Below are 20,049 nucleotides of genomic sequence, written 5' to 3'. Positions count from 1 at the left end.
CTTAGGGGTGGACCATTTGATATCCTGGGGTGGAAGATTTCGGGGAAAAAAGATTCCACAAGGATACCTTTCAAAAAAGCTATCATCAAGAATATATGTCTACATTGACAGGCTTTTAAAACTGGACAGCAGAAAATTCATAGTGGGTGCACGAAACACGGTTAACGCCTCCTAAACACAGACAAAGTGATATTGGGCTGGAGGAAATGACAGTTCAACAGCGAGCAAAAAACAATGAAACACCTTCACTAAGTTCTTTCTACATCCGCTCTGTGTTTCCCACTGATAGAAAATAAACAGCTGCAGGGGAATGATATACAGCATGCCTGAACAAAGATATACATGTTTTCCTGCACTGAGTACAAAACATCCACTAACAGTGTCTAGTGTTGGCTGTGGGCTGGGATAGGATATACCATAAAACATGTCTTGATTGTTAATACATAAGCATGCAATATATATCTTTTTCTAAGAAATTTCATAGGAAGGGTACCAGAGTCCGATAATAAGACAGGTCAGGCATCTGTCACAACTAATTCAACAACATGATACAAGTTTCAAAATTCTAAAGTGAAATTAGCTTTCACTTCTTTAAAAAAGAACACCGAGAAGGATCTATCACAAAATAGATGGAGCTGATATGCCTTGAATTTTGTTCAAAAGTAAGGACACTTTAATGACAATATCAACACTAAAATGACGCAAGATTAATATTGACAAAGTTTAACTTTTATAAGTTGGCAGCACCCTCTGCATCATAAAACCATCATGGCTAATGGCAGTAAACACTGTGAACTTCATGTTTACATGTTTCTTGAATATGTAAAGGGAAAGATTTTGACATCTTCTCCAACACTGAACAAAACTTTAATCACCAGTCCGATCCCTCATAATCTTCAATGAGTTTGAGGGGTGAGCAGACTTGTTCAGATCCACTAGCCCCTAGGTCTAGTTGTTCTGAAGGTGCTCATCCAATGTCAAAATCTATTAGCCCCCACAATCAAGACAGTTATAAATCATGTTCAATTAATACTGTCCACGGTTTTGTGGAGTGACCCTGTACTGTCAAACTAATCAAGCATTTTCAGAAAATCTTGTATGTTGAAAAAAAAAATCATAATTTGCTGCAGTCTTGCAAAGCCAATGTATTTTGTGGAAGTACATGCTGTAGAAGTTCTAACTCCTCATCAATTTTCCCAAATTCACTAGTCTACTGGGATCATAGATGCAAAAAGATTTCTAGCTTGGACAGAAATAACTGCTAGCCCGTGAGGTCAGACGACTGGATCAGCTGGTCACACTTATGGACTTGTCAAAGAATAGAGTAAAGAGGCTGAATCAATACACCGTTTAATGGGCCTCCTTTTTGACCAGTAGATGTAAGTGCTGGCATCTCTAAGCTTTCCCTAAATATGATGTCAAACCAAGATGTCTGGATGAAATCAAAGGAATTTAAACTTGCTATCCAAATTATTCAAGAATTCTATATTTTTTTCAATATACAAATAAAAGTATTCCTGACTCTCAATGAAATTGATTCAAAAAGATCAAACCATGAAAGTGTGAGTAATTGCTCTGAACATATCAGTATAAAAACTGCAATTTGCAAAAAAAATGGGCATTAAATCATCATTTAAGGTAACTTTTAATTTACATGATAAAGAGATTAATTCTGGCCTGTCTCAGAAGTGGCAGCCGATACGCGTATGAACTTGAGAGGAAACACAACTTAGCTTTAACAAGTCGTTGTAATGGTGGACTTCATCAAGCATAATCGAAAACAGACAAAATATCTGTGAAATGAAAAGACATCTTTAAAAATTAACGTACATGGTTTACTTCAGACATATAAAGCGTACTTGCACTAGTACTCTTTTAAATTAAAATAATTTTCTAACCTGTTAATTTTTTTTCATCAAATGACAATACTAAATACCATTAAGCTGAATCAGCTTTATTTAATGCTCTCATGCTGTTGGAATTTTAAAGATGTATTTCATCTTTTAGAGATGTATTTTATCTTTGGCAACTTTAATTAGACATGAAAAGGCTAAATACAATGCATAGAAGCACTTTAATGGTTCATTCTTTACATCAATGTTCATAAAAGTCATGTATGAAGGTGACAACTTCTCAGCTGGTGGCATCTCACATGGTCCTTTCATGAGCTCCAGGGTGCTCTTAGCAATGTGTGTGCGGTTGATAATCACACGGGATGAACCATGCATAGAAACATGGTAGACAATCTTGAAGTCCTCCGATTCAAATGCCGACTCATCTGCAAAACTGACACACTGCCCAATGATCTGTGGCACTTTCAGTGGTGTGCTAGTACTTGTGCGCTGGCATCTATGGCTCTGGATCACAGTAGACGTACACGAATGTCCTTTTGGAGACAGCTCACTGTCATGCGCTGAAATATATGTGGGAGAATATCTTGTTGCAGGTAGTTCTGAGTTATGGCATGCAGATGATATGGTAGCATGTCCTGCTGCTGATGACATTCTACAATGGGTTGCAGGAGGTTGTCCCATTGCCAGTGGTTGACTACTGTGCATGGCAGTAGATGTGGATGCCCGTCCCACATCTGACTGCACACTGCTATTGGTTGCAGTATCTGTAGAAGTGGACACACGGACTGCTTCCGTTGGGTCACTGTCATGGAGTACACGTGATCTGCATGTACCTTGTCTTGTTGGTAGTTCACCTTCACTAGTTGCACTCGATGCATGTGGGTGCTCCATCGTTGACAGGTTAGAGGCAGTGTGCAAAGCAGGCATGATTGGGTACATGAGGTTTTGAGATTTCCTAGTCTGTTGTTGGGCTTTATTCTGAAAGTAGAGAAAACATAATTATTGTAAGATGAAAGTATTTTTGTAAATTATTGTTAAAATAAACCAATTATGTTGCCATTTTTATTTGACTGTCTCACAAAATACAAAATATTAATTGTTTTCAACTACTGGTATGGTAGACATGTTCAATTATGTATCGGAAAATGCATGTACCGGTAAGTTCATTGACAAGATGAAAATGCTGTGGGTGATGACATTCCTGTAAACATCTGTCGTATTAATATAAACCTATTAACGACAATCCAGATGGCGACGTTTCTGTCAAACTAGTGAATTTTGTTGTTAAGAATCTGTACTTTTATTTAATTTCAATAACATCTTGAAAAACTTCTCTTCAAACACTCTATCACTGAAAGATAATCCCTGGCCATTCTTAACATCGGCTTGTAAGAAACACATCAAAATGACAAAGAAATGCCACTACTTTCAATACTTCACAGATGCAGCTTCTCCGTCAGCAGTTTAAAGATTATCATAAGACTACCTACACTTGAACAAGTATAAAGCAAAGCTAAACACACAGCGATTCGATTGGTTGATCATTTCTCATTCGCAAATGAGTTTTGCCTTGTTTTGTTTATCAAATCATCATCTTTACTACTGGTAAATGTTTTAGCCGCTTTTCCACTGGATTTATGTGTGAAAGTACATCAGCACAATAATTAAAATTTTTACAGGGTGAGAATTGGCTTGTACATGGCAAGGTAACCTGTGTACAGAGAGTACAGAATAACATAGTGTCAATGACACGTCTTCGCTCACACTTGATTCAATGTGGTAGGCCAGAGTGAGTATTAACTGTGTTTACCCCTGGGAACATGCATACCAAGTTTCACAGCAATTGGATGAGCGATTTTAGAGAAAATGATTTCTTGACCAAAAATTGGGAAAATTGCCCCAAAAATACAAATATGAAGATAATCACCCATAATTTGAAATTACTCAATTAGGGTTGCTTCTAGGTACATGCATACCAAGTTTCAAAGCAGTCAGAATATTTAATTCAGAGAAAATTAGTTCTTGACCAAAATGAGAAAAATTGCCCCAAAAATACAAATATGAGAATTTCACCGCAATTTTAAGAAATCAGACAGAAGACGAGCCTGGAATCAAGAGTATCAAGTTTCAAAGCAATCACACCACAACTTCGTGTGAAAATTATTTTTTGACCAAAAATGGAAAAAATTAGCCAAAGATACATCTATGAAAATTTCACCACAATTTGAACAAATCTAGACCAACCTTAAGATCATGCATACCAATTTCGAGGCAATGGAATGAGCGCTTTTAGAGGAGAAGTTTTTTTGACCAAAAGCGGGAAAAATTGCCCTAAAAATAAAACTATTAAAATTTCTCCAAGATTTAATCTAACTAAAGTCACATAAACAACCTGCATACTAAATTTAAACAAAATCTGGCCTGTGAAAGAGTTTTAGCGATTTGCTGGATTTTCTCTTTTTTTATGTCATTTTGCATATTTTTGACACTGACATGTTCATTTGAACAATTCATATTCCCCCCCCCCCCCCCCCCCCCACCTCATAATTCAATCAGTTCTGAATGAGGTCATCTAAGGAGACTTCGAAATTAATTTTTGAACAATGGAGTAAGCTGCTTTGAGAGAAGGAAAAGAACACAACATGCTGACCAAAATACCAGGTACATGATGTTCTCTTTACAATATTGTACAATACTAGTATACCAACATACCTTACTTAATGCAATTGTGACCATCTCCTTGAAATGATTGAAGTTATATCTGTATTCCAAAAGAACGTTTGTTTCGGATGACATCTTTTCACCACAAACTGTAAAAGATACCTTTGTTGCCTCACGTACACTGAAAAGCAAAGAGTGCTTGTTAAATATCATTGAATGTCCACAGAAAGCCTTTGAACAGAACATACATTTAACAAGCACCATCAAGAAGTCCCCTGCCCCAGAGTCCGGTATTAGTGTTTGTTGACATTCCTCTTTTCTACCTGGTGATTTACACGTTTGTTCTCTTTGAACTTGCACTCTCACTACAGTCAATTTGTTAAATGAGAAAGCTGATAAAAATACTACCCTGTACAATCTTACATGCAAGATTAGTTTACTTGTTGTCCTACTAGTCACTTTTATGAATGGTTTGAGGTCACAAAAATGTCTTACCTAATCTTGAAGTATTTCTGAAGACTTTCTTTAGCCAAAATGATGTTGATTATGAGTTGTATTACTTGATCAAGATCTGTTTCTGAGTGACTAGTGACATATAAGTGTTGGATTTCACTTATCGCATCTTCAATCAATTGCAGAACATACTGTGACAGCGATCCAGCATCTATGGTAGGAGATATTGCATGCATGGATTGCTGTGTAATAAAAACAAAATGACAACATGCTTATTACATTTACATGTCACTGCATTACAAGAATGAGTTGGTCTGACCTTCACCTTTTCAATGTTATTGGCTTGACATATGCAGTAATACCACTATTCTTTTGCCACAAATGAACAAAACCACTTCATGTACGGTAGGGTGGGGGCTGCACTCCCACATATGTAAATGCCAACCTTGCAGAATTTTTAAGCTGGCTTTGCCTAAATTTGAGGTGTAAATTTCAGTGTAGCGAGGGTCTAGTGGGATCTTTTTAATGATGCCGAATTGTGCTGAAGTCAAACGTGTCCTTGCACCAAAAGTTTTAATTTTTTGATAAATATTTTAGCAAATTTTGGTTTGGCCGGGAGACAATGGATTTGTGACAGGCTTTGTATTCCAGGTGTGCCTGCACTTAGTTTTCAACCTGTAAAGCTGTAAGAATTTTGAAGACACAACTTTTGATCCTGGTCAAAGGTCATATGGGTCTAAAATGGGATTCTGAAATAACAAGATTTTGAGTTTGAAATGGGGTATGGCTTTTCTAACATGCAACAACACATGCCTTTTACTTCTCCAACACCATGAATATGTCCTTTTTATTTTAGAGTTACAAACCATTGTATGAACATTATGTGTTTTGATCATGTTATAATGAATATTGATGCACATTCAGGGATTTGGTGGCATAACAACGAATATGAAAAACAGCAACATTATTATTTTTGCAATAATGGTAAATTATAACCGGAATACAGAACGCATACTTGTACTTACAAAAAAGTTATTGAAGTCAGCCATATCTTTGACAGGTACTGCACCACATGACTTCAATTTATTGAATAATTCCTCGGTATACATTATCACTGGATCATTAACTATCAAAACAATCAAGAAAACTGAAGTAAGTATTGAGATGTCATGCTTGGTCTAAACATTTTAAGGCACTGAGGTGTATGCCAAAACACAAAAATTTTATGGAGGCATAAAATCACTGCACAAATAAAACTGATCTCAATTAACTTATAATCCACCATATTGCCACAAGGTCCTTCCACAAAATGAGGGACCGTGATTGTCAGTGAGATCATTTGTGCATTGCCTTTAAGTTCTAACACATCCTTTTGAGAAACAGCTATGTATGATATGCTATATGGTTTCACATAAATATGCAGTCAACAGTGGAAGAATTTTGACCAAGATGACCAGATTGCTATATACATCAATGGCAAAGCTTCTTTCACAATAATTTGACTCAATTCAGCATTTTCCTTTGGGACTTACTGAAAACCATGTATCTCACAGAAACTAGTCTATGTACCTGCAAGCCATCACATATGCTGTTTGAGCAAAGATTATTTGACAAAACTTAGGGAAGACCTATCAAACATTATGTGAATAGTGATTTCATAACATTTGACCATATCTGAATGTGGTGTTTTGGCTCAAGTGATGTGCTAACTCTATATTAAAACTATTCACACACAAAGTTTATGAGATTTTCTGGCGGAAACTGATCAAAAATCAGCAAAAACATCAATGCATGAACATGCCATTATGCGTGTCAGTTGGTACTAGTGTAATGCCTTGGAAGTTGGTATCGATTATGATAATGATGATCGTGATGGGTGTGGTGGTGGTGATGATGATGATGATGATGATGATGATGATAACAATAATAATCATTATTAGTGTTGCTGTTGTAGCTATAGTTGTTGTTGATGCTATTACTGTTGTTGTTGTTGTTGTTGTTGTTGTTGTTGTTTAGTGCCATCATGTAAAATACCTGAGAACTGGGTGCGCATAGCTTGTAGCATCATGTTATCCACAATGTTTGGGCCTCGAAGAACATCACTGTCTTTGGCAGACAACGGAGCAAATAGCATGCCCATGATGGGATCACTTAGCAATGCGACGAACATGTCTTTGTACAGATACCCATGGCAAGGGCTCACAACATTGTGTATGTAAAAATTCAACCTTGAGAAATGATCCAACTGCCACTGGCAAGTTGAAGGGCAATGTGTCTTCACATTTTGATGATAGTCACTGGCACTGGATGAAGAGGAGCCACGAAGGCTGAAATACGATGAAGATGGTTTACGTAATCGTCGCTTTTAGGTCCCGCCAGTCACATCCAACATCTTTGCCAAAGTCATCAGGAGAAGAGGCTGTATTCATTGTCCGCTTTCCGTTGTCGCTAGAACCACCACCACTATCGTCTTCCATGCTCCCAGTCTTGTTGCTTTGCTAGCCAAAGCTAGACTTATGGCTCTAACCTCTGACCCTATTTGACCCAGACACTGTACAAACCCAACACGCATGTGCAGTAATCAGCTGTTCGAGGGAGGCGTTTGTCAGATTTGCGTACTCTTCGCTTGCCAAGGTTCTTGTACCTTGTCCGGCCGCCCGAAATCCGTTATTTTGTGGGAGACTGTAGTCTAACTAACAACCGCCCGTGCAAGCGGACGATGATTTGCGTTTGTCAGCTTTGCCTGCTATCTCTTGCCTCGAACCCGGGCCTCAAACATCGATCTGTGAATTTTGGAGTACAACTGCAACTTCCGATGAGACCCGCGCTGTAAGGGGAGAACCATTTGATTTCGGGGGGGGGGGCTGTAGGATTTTTGGAAAAACATTGTCGGCAGGTAAAGATGAAGGAAAAAATGATCCAGTAATGTCTTTTTGTCTAGTAATGACAGAAAAGAGAAAAAAATTGTTGCCACAGTGGCGGAGGGGGGGGGGGGAATGCTTCCATGCCCATTTCCTCCAGCCCCCAAGAAATCGCCTTGTTTTATGATATTCATTGCACATGATATACCGGTAATTGAAGTAACTCAAGTCTTCTATCACACACGGTGACTTTGACTTTGTGGGAATTGTTAATTATATGCCCTATATTTAACGCTTTCAAAACCGTCAAGCAAACAGCATATATTACTCCATGTCGATCATTTAATACCTCTTAATGAATCTAACATTATAGTGCATTGTAAACAGTGGTGAAAACTTTAAAGCAATGAGAAAAACATTTACATGTATAAAACCTTACCAATGACCATAAAGTAGCAAATTGTTACCGAACTTAAAAATATTTTACAAATTTTTGGGAATATTTACAGATAAATAAACTACGACAAAAAACTTTGTTGCACTGAAAACAACTTTACAAAATTTCTTCTAATATTCCCCAAAATAACCTACATGCAACAGTGCTTCACAAAAATATCAAAAATAAACCTTTGTCTATTTTAAAACTTCTGATTAACAATTTCTATCACTGTTTTATAAAGCAGCAAATTCATGGAATTTACTGTGTCGTTTCTTTGTGATAATGGGTGATTATGGCTTTGCTGTAATTATGATAAATGTGGAGTAGGGAATTCGTAGTAGAGACCAAGGCCATCACTGATTCACGCAGGCTGTTTCACACCACTGCTTCGCCTTATCATCAGCTATGATGTCACACACTAATGGTAGCCAATCTGCACCTGCTCCCTACCCTTGCTCATTATCGCTATCAAATCTACTTGCGTCATCTCCTCTGAGTCATCACCTAGCTCACACACCCATACTGCCAACATAAGGGTGTTAAAAGAGTGGTAGAAGATACAGTGTCTGAATTAAATGATATTTCGAAAAAGCTCCTATGGGACATCATAAAAAAGAGAATTAAACATGTTAGTATACTGTACTCCCAAATGCATCCGCAAAAGGAAAAACAGGTACAATGAACTTGAGAAAGAATTGCAGTCGATTGAGGAAAAAATAGATGAAACACTTGACTCCAGCTTACTTGCTGAATATAGTACCCTTAAAACAGAAATCCAAACACTGTATGATAAGCAATTGGAAGGTGCCCGAGTGAGAGCTAGAGCCACCTGGTCAATGCAAGGAGAGAAATGCACTAAATATTTTTTGAACTTGGAACGCCGTCGTAATGCACAGAATACGATAGAGTCATTAAAATACAATGGAACATCTGTAAATTCTACTGACCAAATCTGGACTGCTGCTTGAATTTTTACAAACACTTGTATTGCTCCACCAACATCCCAACCAATGAAATACGGAGCTATCTAGAACGAATTAACACCCCAGAACGTGTAACAGACAATGAAAGGAAAATTTGTGACTTGACACTTTCTTTTCATGAATGCACAAAAGCAGTTGAAAACTTGAAAAATGGCAAAACTCCTGGCCCAGATGGGCTACCAGCGGAATTCTACAAACGTTGCTGGGACTTTGTTGGACCACTTGTCTACAATTCATATGTTGAAGGATTTGAAACAGGTGAATTATCCAGCTCTCAGAGTCGAGCCACAATTCGTCTTTTGCATAAAAAAGATGATCGTGAATCACTGAACAATTGGAGACCAATTAGTCTTTTAAATACTGATTATAAAATATTAGCACTTGCACTTGCTCGAAGACTCCAAATTACTTTACCTCATATTATTAATACGGACCAAACTGCATACATAAAAGGCCGCTACATTGGACAAAATATTCGTTTAATCAAAGACATCATTGATTATGCAGACGACGAAGAATGAATGGAGCTATTTTATTCCTTGATTTCTCAAAGCCTTCGACTCATTAGAATGGAACTTCTTATTTGAAGTGCTCACTAAATTTGGCTTTGGTACACAGTTTATTCACTATATCAAAACTATTTATTATCGTTGTGAAAGCAGCATCATCAACAATGGATGGAGTACCTCATATTTTAAGTTGAACAGAGGTATCCGACAAGGATGTCCACTTTCTGCACTTCTCTTTCTGCTTACAGTCGAAATTATGGCCGTCATGTAAGACAAAATACAGAAATACATGGTCTGAGTATCCCAATTAACAGTGTCACTAATTATCCAAACAGAGTAGAGATTAAAATATCTCAAGTTGCCGACGATACCACACTTTTGTTTCTGATGATACATCAATTCCTGCTTCAATTGCTGTAGTCACACAATTTGGTGAGTTATCGGGTTTGAAACTGAATATCACAAAATCACAAGGTTTATGGCTGGGAAACTGGAAAAATCGGGAAGATAAACCAGCTGGACTTGTTTGGGAAAAGGAACCGATAAAATCATTAGGGATCTACTTCGGATATGACCATGCGAAATTACTTCTTTTAAATTGGGAGAAAAAAATACAGAGACTTAAATCAATATTAGAAGTCTGGGGAAATAGAAAATTAACCCTTTATGGCAAAATTACCATCATTAAATCCCTTGCTATACCACAAATATTATTTACCATGACAACACTTGGATGTCCAGACATGTATCTTCAACAAATAAATCGTTTATTGTATAATTTTCTTTGGAATGGAGCAAATGACAAAATTAAAAGAAAGACAATGATAGGTGAACTTCAAAGGGCGGTATGAATATGCCGGATATTTTCAGTTTGCAGCAATCTTTGCTTGCATCATGGGTGAGGAGGTTATTCACCACAGATAACGCCAAGTGGAAAGCAATTCCCTTCAATAGATTTGAACAGTTTGGACCTGATCTTTTGATATTCAAATTTAATTATCGTAGCTATAAAGTCTTTCCTTACCTTGACCATTTTAAACCTGAGTTTTACAGACAGATTATCAAAGTATGGCATGAGGCTGGTGGTGGGCAGGAAAACCTGCTCGACCCTACCCATTTAGATATACGCAATCAAATAATATGGGGGAATGAACACATTTTATACAACGGTAAAAGTCTGTTTTTTGAGAGTTGGGTTAAGTCAAATATTATTTATGTAAATGATATTATAGATCATGATATAGGTTTTATAGAAACTGAAAATATTGTTAATAATTGAGAGATAAAAGAAATTGGATTTCCGAAATAAGCATTGTTAAGAAATCTCTCCCTTCCAGTTGGAAAACGAAGCTTATAGGGACTCGACTTGACCATTTTCAACGCATCCACAGCTTTCTAGTTGTACATGGAAACAAATTCTTTCTTCCACAAAACCTTTCAAAATTATCTTCGAAGTATTTTATACAATATTTAATCCAAACGCTTTGTTCCCCCCTATAGAGAAAATGTTTTGAATCAAAAAATTAAAATTTACTCCCTCTCTCAGTGGAAGACAATCTGGATTAATCAAACTGTTGGACTTACAAATGATAGAAAATTGGCTGAATTTAATTTCAAAATCATTCACAACATTTTGCCCAATGGGCCCAACTTACGAAGATGGAGAATTGAAACTTGTGAAAAATGTAAAATTTGTAATGTCCCAGACTCGTACGAGCATATGTTTATAAACTGCAAAAAACTAGGGAATTTTTGGGACCGAGTTACATCATTATTACATAGAATTGATATGCGTATTTCTGTAGACCTTCATCTCATTGTTTTTGGATATAAGCCTCTTCAAGACTCAATTTTAATCAGATTTGTCAATTTTATTATCACGCTTGCAAAATATTGTATTTTCTCATCCTGGGTTCATTTTCGAACGAAGAGGGACTGTTGCAAATCAGTACTATCGTACGATTTGTTTTATAAATACTTGTATTTCAGGTATATGATCCACAAAGTAAACAATTACAAAATTTTCCTCCCTCTTTGGAAAAAACTTCTGCAGGATTATTTACAAGAGTAAAACAAAACAGATTGCTACTCGTAATTAAATAAGATAATATTCTGAGTGGAAAAGATTGTTCAAACAGAAACATACTTTAAATTTACTTAGAAACCTAAGATATTGTAGCTTTTTGTAGCATTTTGATGTATCTGTCACGAAAGCTTTATATTGAACTAAATAAAAAAAAAAAAAAAAAAAAAAAAAAAAAAAAAAAACAAAAAAAGAAAACTGAAATAAGTATTGAGATGTCATGCTTAGTCTAAACATTTAAGGCACTAAGGTGTATGCCAAAACACCAAATTTTATGGAGGCATAAAATCACTGCACAAATAAAACTGATCTCAATTTACTTATCCACCATATTGCCACAAGGTCCTTAGACAAAATGAGGGACCGTGATTGTCAGTTAGATCATTTGTGCATTGCCTTTAAGTTCTAACACATCCTTTTGAGAAACAGCTATGTATGATATGCTCTATGGTTTCACATATTGCAGTCAACAGTGGAAGAATTTTGACCAAGATGATTGCTATGGTATACATCAATGGCAAAGCTTCTTTCACAATAATTTGACTCAATTCAGCATTTTCCTTTGGGACTTACTGAAAACCATGTATCTCACAGAAACTAGTCTATGTACCTGCAAGCCATCACATATGCTGTTTGAGCAAAGATTATTTGACAAAACTTAGGGAAGACCTATCAAACATTATGTGAATAGTGATTTCATAACATTTGACCATATCTGAATATGGTGTTTTGGCTCAAGTGATGTACTAACTCTGTATTAAAACTATTCACACACAAAGTTTATGAGATTTTCTGGGCGAAACTGACAAAAAATCAGCAAAAACATCAATGCATGAACATGCCATTATGCGGCAGGTCAGTTGGTAATGCCTTGGAAGTTGGTATCGATTATGATAATGATGATCGTGATGGTTGCGGTGGTGGTGATGATGGTGATGATGGTGATGATGATGATAACAATAATAATCATTATTAGTGTTGCTGTTGTAGCTATAGTTGTTGTTGATGCTATTGTTGTTGTTGTTGTTGTTGTTGTTATTGTTGTTGTTTAGTGCCATCATGTAAAATACCTGAGAACTGGGTGCGCATAGCTTGTAGCATCATGTTATCCACAATGTTTGGGCCTCGAAGAACATCACTGTCTTTGGCAGACAACGGAGCAAATAGCATGCCCATGATGGGATCACTAGCAATGCGACAAACATGTCTTTGTACAGATACCCATGGCAAGGGCTCACAACATTGTGTATGTAAAAATTCAACCTTGAGAAATGATCCAACTGCCACTGGCAAGTTGAAGGGCAATGTGTCTTCACATTTTGATGATAGTCACTGGCACTGGATGAAGAGGAGCCACGAAGGCTGAAATACGATGAAGATGGTTTACGTAATCGTCGCTTTTTAGGTCCCGGCCAGTCACATCCAACATCTTTGCCAAAGTCATCAGGAGAAGAGGCTGTATTCATTGTCCGCTTTCCGTTGTCGCTAGAACCACCACCACTATCGTCTTCCATGCTCCCAGTCTTGTTGCTTTGCTAGCCAAAGCTAGACTTATGGCTCTAACCTCTGACCCTATTTGACCCAGACACTGTAAAAAAAATTGACACTGTACAAACCCAACACGCATGTGCAGTAATCAGCTGTTCGAGGGAGGCGTTTGTCATATTTGCGTACCTCTTCGCTTGCCAAGGTTCTTGTATTTGTCCGGCTGCCCGAAATCAGTTATTTTGTGGGAGACTGTAGTCTAACAAACGACCTGCGAGCGGACGATGATTTGCGTTTGTCACTTTGCCAGCCATCTCTTGCCTCAAACATCGATCTGTGAATTTTGGTGTACAACTTGCAACTTGCAACGATGAGACCCGCGCTGTGTGTAAGGGGAGAACCATTTGATTTCTGGGGGAGGGGCTGTAGGATTTTGGAAAAACATTGTCGGCAGGTAAAGATGAAGGAAAAAATGATCCAGTAATGTCTTTTTGTCTAGTAATGACAGAAAAGAGAAATAAATTGTTGCCACATTGGCGCGGGGGGGGGGGGGATGCTTCCATGCCCATTTCCTCCAGCCCCGAGAAATCGCCTTGTTTTATGATATTCATTGCACATGATATACCGGTAATTGAAGTAACTCGAGTCTTCTATCACACACGGTGACTTTGACTTTGTGGGAATTGTTAATATGCCCTATATTAACGCTTTCAAAACCGTCAAGCAAACAGCATATATTACTCCATGTCGATCATTAAATACCTCTTAATGAATCTAACATTATAGTGCATTGTAAACAGTGGTGAAAACTTTAAAGCAATGAGAAAACATTTACATGTATAAAACCTTACCAATGACCATAAAGTAGCAGATTGTTACCGAACTTAAAAATATTTACAAATTGTTGGGAATATTTACAGATAAATAAACTACGACAAAAAACTTTGATGTACTGAAAACAATAACTTTACAAATTTTCTTCAAATATTCCCAAAACTAAACCTACATGCAACTGCCTTCACAAAAATATAAAAAAATAAACCTTTGTCTTTTTAAAAACTTCTGATTAACAATTTTCGATTAATGTTTTATAAAGCAGCAAATTTCATGGAATTTACTGTGTCGTTTCTTTGTGATAATGGGTGATTATGGCTTTGCTGTAATTGTCATAAATGTGGAGTAGGGAAGTTGAGACCAAGGCCATCACTGATTCACACAGGCTGTATCACACCACTGCTTCGCCTTATCATCAGCTATGATGTCACACACTAATGGTAGCCAATCTGCACCTGCTCCCTACCCTTGCTCATTATCGCTATCAAATCTACTTGCGTCATCTCCTCTGAGTCATCACCTAGCTCACACACCCATACTGCCAACATCAAGGGTGTTAAAAGAGTGGTAGAAGATACAGTGTCTGAATTAAATGATATTTCGAAAAAGCTCCTATGGGACATCATAAAAAAGAGAATTAAACATTTTAGTATACTGTACTCCCAAAATGCATCCGCAAAAAGGAAAACAGGTACAATGAACTTGAGAAAGAATTGCAGTCGATTGAGGAAAAAATAGATGAAACACTTGACTCCAGCTTACTTGCTGAATATAGTACCCTTAAAACAGAAATCCAAACACTGTATGATAAGCAATTGGAAGGTGCCCGAGTGAGAGCTAGAGCCACCTGGTCAATGCAAGGAGAGAAATGCACTAAATATTTTTTGAACTTGGAACGCCGTCGTAATGCACAGAATACGATAGAGTCATTAAAATACAATGGAACATCTGTAAATTCTACTGACCAAATCTTGGACTGCTGCTTGAATTTTTACAAACACTTGTATTGCTCACCAACATCCCAACCAATGAAATACGGAGCTATCTAGAACGAATTAACACCCCAGAACGTGTAACAGACAATGAAAGGAAAATTTGTGACTTGACACTTTCTTTTCATGAATGCACAAAAGCAGTTGAAAACTTGAAAAATGGCAAAACTCCTGGCCCAGATGGGCTACCAGCGGAATTCTACAAACGTTGCTGGGACTTTGTTGGACCACTTGTCTACAATTCATATGTTGAAGGATTTGAAAACAGGTGAATTATCCAGCTCTCAGAGTCGAGCCACAATTCGTCTTTTGCATAAAAAAGATGATCGTGAATCACTGAACAATTGGAGACCAATTAGTCTTTTAAATACTGATTATAAAATATTAGCACTTGCACTTGCTCGAAGACTCCAAATTACTTTACCTCATATTATTAATACGGACCAAACTGCATACATAAAAGGCCGCTACATTGGACAAAATATTCGTTTAATCAAAGACATCATTGATTATGCAGACGACGAAGATTGAATGGAGCTATTTTATTCCTTGATTTCTCAAAAGCCTTCGACTCATTAGAATGGAACTTCTTATTTGAAGTGCTCACTAAATTTGGCTTTGGTACACAGTTTTTCACTATATCAAAACTATTTATTATCGTTGTGAAAGCAGCATCATCAACAATGGATGGAGTACCTCATATTTTAAGTTGAACAGAGGTATCCGACAAGGATGTCCACTTTCTGCACTTCTCTTTCTGCTTACAGTCGAAATTATGGCCTGTATGTAAGACAAAATACAGAAATACATGGTCTGAGTATCCCAATTAACAGTGTCACTAATTATCCAAACAGAGTAGAGATTAAAATATCTCAAGTTGCCGACGATACCACACTTTTGTTTCTGATGATACATCAATTCCTGCTTCAATTGCTGTAGTCACACAATTTGGTGAGTTATCGGGTTTGAAACTGAATATCACAAAATCACAAGGTTTATGGCTGGGAAACTGGAAAAATCGGGAAGATAAACCAGCTGGACTTGTTTGGGAAAAGGAACCGATAAAATCATTAGGGATCTACTTCGGATATGACCATGCGAAATTACTTCTTTTAAATTGGGAGAAAAAAATACAGAGACTTAAATCAATATTAGAAGTCTGGGGAAATAGAAAATTAACCCTTTATGGCAAAATTACCATCATTAAATCCCTTGCTATACCACAAATATTATTTACCATGACAACACTTGGATGTCCAGACATGTATCTTCAACAAATAAATCGTTTATTGTATAATTTTCTTTGGAATGGAGCAAATGACAAAATTAAAAGAAAGACAATGATAGGTGAACTTCAAAGGGCGGTATGAATATGCCGGATATTTTCAGTTTGCAGCAATCTTTGCTTGCATCATGGGTGAGGAGGTTATTCACCACAGATAACGCCAAGTGGAAAGCAATTCCCTTCAATAGATTTGAACAGTTTGGACCTGATCTTTTGATATTCAAATTTAATTATCGTAGCTATAAAGTCTTTCCTTACCTTGACCATTTTAAACCTGAGTTTTACAGACAGATTATCAAAGTATGGCATGAGGCTGGTGGTGGCAGGAAAACCTGCTCGACCCTACCCATTTAGATATACGCAATCAAATAATATGGGGGAATGAACACATTTTATACAACGGTAAAAGTCTGTTTTTTGAGAGTTGGGTTAAGTCAAATATTATTTATGTAAATGATATTATAGATCATGATATAGGTTTTATAGAAACTGAAAATATTGTTAATAATTTGAGAGATAAAAGAAATTGGATTTCCGAAATAAGCATTGTTAAGAAATCTCTCCCTTCCAGTTGGAAAACGAAGCTTATAGGGACTCGACTTGACCATTTTCAACGCATCCACAGCTTTCTAGTTGTACATGGAAACAAATTCTTTCTTCCACAAAACCTTTCAAAATTATCTTCGAAGTATTTTTATACAATATTTATATCCAAACGCTTTGTTCCCCCCTATAGAGAAAATGTTTGAATCAAAAAATTAAAATTTACTCCCTCTCTCAGTGGAAGACAATCTGGATTAATCAAACTGTTGGACTTACAAATGATAGAAAATTGGCTGAATTTAATTTCAAATCATTCACAACATTTTGCCCAATGGGCCCAACTTACGAAGATGGAGAATTGAAACTTGTGAAAAATGTAAAATTTGTAATGTCCCAGACTCGTACGAGCATATGTTTATAAACTGCAAAAAACTAGGGAATTTTTGGGACCGAGTTACATCATTATTACATAGAATTGATATGCGTATTTCTGTAGACCTTCATCTCATTGTTTTTGGATATAAGCCTCTTCAAGACTCAATTTTAATCAGATTTGTCAATTTTATTATCACGCTTGCAAAATATTGTATTTTCTCATCCTGGGTTCATTTTCGAACGAAGAGGGACTGTTGCAAATCAGTACTATCGTACGATTTGTTTTATAAATACTTGTATTTCAGGTATATGATCCACAAAGTAAACAATTACAAAATTTTCCTCCCTCTTTGGAAAAAACTTCTGCAGGATTATTTACAAGAGTAAAACAAAACAGATTGCTACTCGTAATTAAATAAGATAATATTCTGAGTGGAAAAGATTGTTCAAACAGAAACATACTTTAAATTTACTTAGAAACCTAAGATATTGTAGCTTTTTGTAGCATTTTGATGTATCTGTCACGAAAGCTTATATTGAACTAAATAAAAAAAAAAAAAAAAAAAAAAAAAAAAAAAAAAAAAAAAAAAAAAAAAAAAGAAAACTGAAATAAGTATTGAGATGTCATGCTTAGTCTAAACATTTTAAGGCACTAAGGTGTATGCCAAAACACCAAATTTTATGGAGGCATAAAATCACTGCACAAATAAAACTGATCTCAATTTACTTATAATCCACCATATTGCCACAAGGTCCTTCCACAAAATGAGGGACCGTGATTGTCAGTGAGATCATTTGTGCATTGCCTTTAAAATTAAGTTCTAACACATCCTTTTGAGAAACAGCTATGTATGATATGCTATATGGTTTCACATAAATATGCAGTCAACAGTGGAAGAATTTGACCAAGATGACCAGATTGCTATATACATCAATGGCAAAGCTTCTTTCACAATAATTGACTCAATCAGCATTTTCCTTGGGGACTTACTGAAAACCATGTATCTCACAGAAACTAGTCTATGTACCTGCAAGCCATCACATATGCTGTTTCAGCAAAGATTATTTGACAAAACTTAGGGAAGACCAATCAAACATTATGTGAATAGTGATTTCATAACATTTGACCATATCTGAATATGGTGTTTTGGCTCAAGTGATGTACTAACTCTGTATTAAAACTATTCACACACAAAGTTTATGAGATTTTCTGGGCGAAACTGACAAAAAATCAGCAAAAAACATCAATGCATGAACATGCCATTATGCGGCAGGTCAGTTGGTAATGCCTTGGAAGTTGGTATCGATTATGATAATGATGATCGTGATGGTTGCGGTGGTGGTGATGATGGTGATGATGGTGATGATGATGATAACAATAATAATCATTATTAGTGTTGCTGTTGTAGCTATAGTTGTTGTTGATGCTATTGTTGTTGTTGTTGTTGTTGTTGTTATTGTTGTTGTTTAGTGCCATCATGTAAAATACCTGAGAACTGGGTGCGCATAGCTTGTAGCATCATGTTATCCACAATGTTTGGGCCTCGAAGAACATCACTGTCTTTGGCAGACAACGGAGCAAATAGCATGCCCATGATGGGATCACTTAGCAATGCGACGAACATGTCTTTGTACAGATACCCATGGCAAGGGCTCACAACATTGTGTATGTAAAAATTCAACCTTGAGAAATGATCCAACTGCCACTGGCAAGTTGAAGGGCAATGTGTCTTCACATTTTGATGATAGTCACTGGCACTGGATGAAGAGGAGCCACGAAGGCTGAAATACGATGAAGATGGTTTACGTAATCGTCGCTTTTTAGGTCCCGGCCAGTCACATCCAACATCTTTGCCAAAGTCATCAGGAGAAGAGGCTGTATTCATTGTCCGCTTTCCGTTGTCGCTAGAACCACCACCACTATCGTCTTCCATGCTCCCAGTCTTGTTGCTTTGCTAGCCAAAGCTAGACTTATGGCTCTAACCTCTGACCCTATTTGACCCAGACACTGTACAAACCCAACACGCATGTGCATAATCAGCTGTTCGAGGGAGGCGTTTGTCAAATTTGTGTACCTCTTCGCTTGCCAAGGTTCTTGTACCTTGTCCGGCCGCCCGAAATCCGTTATTTTGTGGGAGACTGTAGTCTAACTAACAACCGCCCGTGCAAGCGGACGATGATTTGCGTTTGTCAGCTTTGCCTGCTATCTCTTGCCTCGAACCCGGGCCTCAAACATCGATCTGTGAATTTTGGAGTACAACTGCAACTTCCGATGAGACCCGCGCTGTAAGGGGAGAACCATTTGATTTCTGGGGAGGGGCTGTAGGATTTTTGGAAAAACATTGTCGGCAGGTAAAGATGAAGGAAAAAATGATCCAGTAATGTCTTTTGTCTAGTAATGACAGAAAAGAGAAATAAATTGTTGCCACATTGGCGCGGGGGGGGGGGGGATGCTTCCATGCCCATTTCCTCCAGCCCCGAGAAATCGCCTTGTTTTATGATATTCATTGCACATGATATACCGGTAATTGAAGTAACTCGAGTCTTCTATCACACACGGTGACTTTGACTTTGTGGGAATTGTTAATATGCCCTATATTTAACGCTTTCAAAACCGTCAAGCAAACAGCATATATTACTCCATGTCGATCATTTAATACCTCTTAATGAATCTAACATTATAGTGCATTGTA

At 37.0% G+C, this 20,049-nt stretch overlaps 1 protein-coding gene across 2 annotated transcripts; it reads right to left on the bottom strand.

Annotated features, from left to right (window-relative positions):
- Nucleotides 1–618: 618 nt before the first annotated feature.
- LOC139141899 (uncharacterized) lies at nt 619–19,381 on the bottom strand. 2 transcript variants are annotated; one of them, XM_070711657.1, is made up of 5 exons: nt 18,846–19,381; nt 5,993–6,093; nt 5,010–5,209; nt 4,566–4,695; nt 619–2,831 (listed from the first exon to the last, which is right to left on the bottom strand). In XM_070711657.1, the coding sequence occupies exons 1-5, from the start codon at nt 19,288–19,290 to the stop codon at nt 2,004–2,006; spliced, it is 1,704 nt and encodes a 567-aa protein (XP_070567758.1). In that variant the 5' UTR covers nt 19,291–19,381; the 3' UTR covers nt 619–2,003. The 2 variants fall into 2 exon arrangements, with proteins under 2 accessions (XP_070567758.1, XP_070567759.1); XM_070711658.1 differs by lacking the exon at nt 18,846–19,381 and adding an exon at nt 7,002–7,288 and having other exon boundaries at nt 658–2,831.
- Nucleotides 19,382–20,049: the final 668 nt, after the last annotated feature.

Source organism: Ptychodera flava, chromosome 10 (genome assembly GCF_041260155.1).
Source record: "Ptychodera flava strain L36383 chromosome 10, AS_Pfla_20210202, whole genome shotgun sequence".
NCBI classification, from domain to species: domain Eukaryota; kingdom Metazoa; phylum Hemichordata; class Enteropneusta; family Ptychoderidae; genus Ptychodera; species Ptychodera flava.
This window is presented reverse-complemented; position numbering and strand designations above follow the sequence as displayed.

Excerpts from the sequence above, each read along its gene's own strand:
- LOC139141899 (XM_070711657.1), bottom strand. The coding sequence starts at position 19,290 with ATGGAAGACGATAGTGGTGGTGGTTCTAGCGACAACGGAAAGCGGACA. Across the intron at positions 4,696-5,009 it reads CAGAAATACTTCAAGATTAG|TGTACGTGAGGCAACAAAGG; the intron begins GTAAGACATTTT and ends TTTGCTTTTCAG. Across the intron at positions 2,832-4,565 it reads TCACAATTGCATTAAGTAAG|AATAAAGCCCAACAACAGAC; the intron begins GTATGTTGGTAT and ends CTCTACTTTCAG.